This window comes from Alligator sinensis, unplaced genomic scaffold (genome assembly GCF_000455745.1).
Source record: "Alligator sinensis unplaced genomic scaffold, ASM45574v1 scaffold472_2, whole genome shotgun sequence".
NCBI lineage: Eukaryota > Metazoa > Chordata > Crocodylia > Alligatoridae > Alligator > Alligator sinensis.
The window spans coordinates 1,256,196-1,260,285 of NW_005842378.1; the positions used below are offsets into that span (position 1 = coordinate 1,256,196).

Below are 4,090 nucleotides of genomic sequence, written 5' to 3' on the forward strand. Positions count from 1 at the left end.
TTTCCATCTGAGTATCATCCCTAGCATAGCATGTGCTGTGTAACTACAGCGGGAATTCAAGTTTTTGCATAGCATAGCTTGCCAACTGTATAGCTGCCACTGTGTTAAAAGAAAACATACCACCATGAATGAGTCTTTTGTTTTGATTAGTAATAGTTTCCATAGCTCCAGTTACTCAATGGCCAATTATTTCAATGGGACGAGGGGCTAACTTCCTTGATTTACATTTTAGCCTCGGTGTAAAGTTCGCTATGGATTGCATGCTAATTATCTTCTTTTACTCTTTGCAAACAGGAAATACAGGTGTGCACCTTGGTTTGGCCCAGCGTTGCAGGAGAGATATCTTGGGATATAACTTTCAGCATCATCATCTTTGTAATACCAGGATTAGTCATTGTGATCAGTTATTCAAAAATTTTGCAGGTATCGTTTCCTTATAGTTTTCTTACACAACTATTAGAATGAAGCAGTGTTTAAATAACAAGTATGATATCTGAGTGCCCAGTAATTTGGGGAAAACTGAACAGAATGGACTGTATTTGCAGAAAGAGAAAAATACGTAACATAAATAAGCAGACAAGGTTCCTTGGGTGAATCTGATATCTTTTATTAGACAAACCTAAATAGTTGGAAAATAATTATTAAGCAAGCTTTTGTGTTCAAAAACCCTTCATCAGGCTAAGGAAGTTACAGCAGTTGGTGTGTGCTTTACCTGGATGGAATGAAAAGTAAAGAAGCCAGCGGCTGGGCTGGCATGCATACAAGACAGGTAGTCAGTGAAAATGTAGATTGAGGAGTCAATGGGTGAGACAGGTGGTGGGGGCGGGGGGAGAGAGAGAAGGGGGATGAAAGTGGTGAGATACCTGGGGAGTTTGCTGTCAGGCACGTTATAATGTGTCATAAATCCAATGTCTATATTTAGTCCATGATTTTTAGTATCCAGGAGGTTGATGAAGTGGAGTTCATAGGCTCATCTCTGGGAAGTGTTGTGTAAGTTTCCTTTGAGGATCAGGACTGAGAGATTGGAGAGAGAGTGGTTTTCTTGTGAGAAATGTGCCCCCACAGGTAATTGGGTATTTCTGTCTTTGATAGATTTCCGGCATGCGTTCATTCTGGTGCTTAGTTGTTGTTTGGTATTTTCCATTGGGGCATTTGGTACATTGGATGAGATATATTACATTTCTGGAGGTGCAGCTGTAAGATCCAGGAATGCTGATGGCTTGGTTGTGGGGTGTAGTAATAGTGGGGGTGGTGGAGATGTATTGGCAGCAGGTTTTGCATTTCTTGTTATGGCACAGTCTGGATCCTTTTGGTGTGTTCTGGGCTTGAAGAAGTTTGCTTCTGGTGATGAGGTTGGCGAGGTTCGGTGCTTGTTTGAAGGCTAGGATGGGTGGCTCTGGGAAGATCTTTTTAAGAATAGGGTCTCTTTCTAGTATGGGTTGAAATTGTTTGAGGATGTTCAGTACAGGTTCAAGGGAGGGGTGATATGTCATAACCAGCGGTGTGCGATTTGTGGGGGGTTTTCTTCTGTACTACAGCAGTTCTTCACGTGGTATCCGGGTGGCTCTTTCAAACGTGCGATCTATCTCTCTGGAGGAGTATCCTTGTTGGGTGAAAGCCTTTTTAAGATTGTTGAGGTGGCAGTCCCGGGTGTTCTCTTCAGTGAAAATTCAGTGGTATCTGAGGAGTTGGCTGTATATCACAGCTGTAACTTCCTTAGCCTGACGAAGGGATTTTGAACCCAAAAGCTTGCTTAATAATTATTTTCCAACTATTTGGGTTGGTCTAATAAATGATATCAGATTCACCCAAGGAACCTTGTCTGCCTATGTCCTTAGAGCAACACGGCTACAACCTACACCCCGTAACATAAATAAGGCACTTCCACCTGTACCTTAAAATAAAGTTAGTTTCACATACACTTTGGGGCATCTTATGTATCACAATTTAGGGCCCATATCAACCTGCTAAATGCTACTAGAGATTCAAACATCTTGAACAGCTGAAAACTACTGTTGGCCATATTCTTGTACCCTGAATGCCAAATGGCTTTAATAGAAATTGTAGGACAGCAAAGGAATTGGGACTGGGACCTAAAGGCCTTAACTATGTCCCCTTTCTCTATTCTGTCCTTCTCCTGCTTTTGTTTTGCATTTCAATGATGTGCTTTTTGTTAGTATGTAGTTACTTCCCCCAGCTTTCTCAACAGTTAATGGTGGTCAGCAAACGAAAGCAGAAGACAAAACATTTGAATCCTACTTGTAATAACATGTTTGGTTATCTGTAGGGCTGTGCAAAACGCTTGTGTTTCGTTTCGGTTTTGGATTTGGTGTTTCAACAGGACAGCAATTCGTTTCGGCATTTTGAATCGCTGTTTTGTTTCGTTTTGGCCGAAACCGTTTCAAGTTTCAACACTGTTCCGGTGTTTCGGACATAGGCTATAATGAGGAATGACTAAAATGCCTATAACTTTGTCATTTCTTGTCTGACTCTGATGAAAATTCCAGGAATGGGAGCCCCTTCTGAAGGCATGAAGCCTGCCAAGTTTCAAGGAGATAGGTACAGGGATTTCTGGGAAACTACACCTCAAAGTGCTGAGAGCAAAACTCGTGTCACGTGTGTGTGTGTTAAGGCAGAGCGGGGTGAAAACAGCAGGGATAGTAGCCCCTGCTGAGGCCATGAAGCCTGCCAATGCTCTGGGTGACCTTGCTCACTTTAGGAACACGCCCTGCTGTGTGCTCGCCTTTCCCCCACTGGTCAAGGGTAGCCTGGCTCTGCTTTGGAGGGAGGGGTGCTTTCAAGTGAGATGGGGACTTCTTTTTGGGCATGCTTCCACTGGTGCCAGGCTGAGGAGGACCAAGCGCAAAGGGGTGGTGCCTGCAGAGATGCATCAGCATCCCCATGGTGCTTGTGCATTTTGCTCCCCCGCTCCAGCTTGTCTTGGCTTGGTAGTGCAGGCAGATAGCATATGTGGGATCATCTGACACCTGAAAATGATCCCAGACCACACTACCCGCTCGCTTCTGGGGTGCAAGTGGGGCTCCTGCCTTATCCCCCTCCTCAGCAGGCAGAAGCACAACAACAGGAGGGGCTGAGTCAGCTGCCCCAACAGCCTCCTCTGCAGTCTCTTCCGGGGAAGGGGACCTGGCTCTAGGGGAACTTTGAGGGGGTGGAGCACAAACTCTTCTTCCCCTCCTGCCCCAGAATTTCTTGTGCTATCAAGCTGAGGTCCCCTACTTCAAGACTGAGCTCCTCTAAGACTGGGAGTGGGAGGCTCATGCTGGGACTTGCAGTTGGGGTGGAGGAGACTGCTGCTGGTGCTGCTTGTTGTCATGCTGCTGGTCCTGGGGTTTATTAACACAACTGGAGTCAGAGCGGGTGCAGCTGCAGGCACTGCTGTGACCTCCTTGCTCCCAGTACCAGCAAAAGCCTCATGGTTGGTTGAAAAGAGGCTTTGTCTCAGCTTGGGCAGCGGGGAACTGACACCTCTCCCTCTGCCCCCCCTCGCTCTCCTCCCAGACTTGGCAGCACTGGCCATTCCAGCACACTTCATGTTTTCCTGTGTTGGAAAAGGTGTCTGACTGTGTGTAGTTTGTGTATATGTAGGTGTCTGTGTGTGTAGTCTATCTATTCTATGCTGTGCTTTTCTGAACAGTGCCTAGTGATCACACTGTCAGGCAAAACAGATTTTTTTTTCTTCAGGTAAAAAAAATAATAATAATAATTTTAAAGGAATGGATATAGAAAAAAAAGAAATTATATAGGGATAACAATACTAGTTTTGAAGTTAGGCTGGTATAGCTAAGCTGTCAGTGTAAGCTGTATCCTATCCAATCCTTTGCAAGTAGAACACACACTCCCCAGGTAGACAGTAGCAGCTAGGAAGCAGTCGGAGTCAGTGCCTTTTAGATGCTGCTCTCTGGTGAGAGACAGGCTGACAGTTTAGGAACTCACAGGCTTATATGCTGTTTTAAAACTTTTTAAGTCCCTCCCACAGAGCACAAGGATTGGAAGGGACCTCAGGGACAGTTGGCAGACACTGGCCAGCTGCATATGTCAGTCTGTTTCCCTCTCATCCCCCTCCCTCCCC

The 4,090-nt window shown here is 45.4% G+C and overlaps 1 protein-coding gene across 1 annotated transcript in view; it reads left to right on the forward strand.

Annotated features, from left to right (window-relative positions):
• Positions 1-273: 273 nt before the first annotated feature.
• The window catches only part of FFAR4 (free fatty acid receptor 4), a gene marked incomplete at its 5' end in the record, with an annotated part of 9,593 nt that continues 5,776 nt past the window's right edge, over positions 274-4,090 (forward strand). Inside the window, one exon of the mRNA XM_006029426.3 lies at positions 274-423. Coding sequence (XP_006029488.1) covers positions 274-423 — 150 coding nt within the window. The remainder of the gene's footprint in view (positions 424-4,090) is intronic.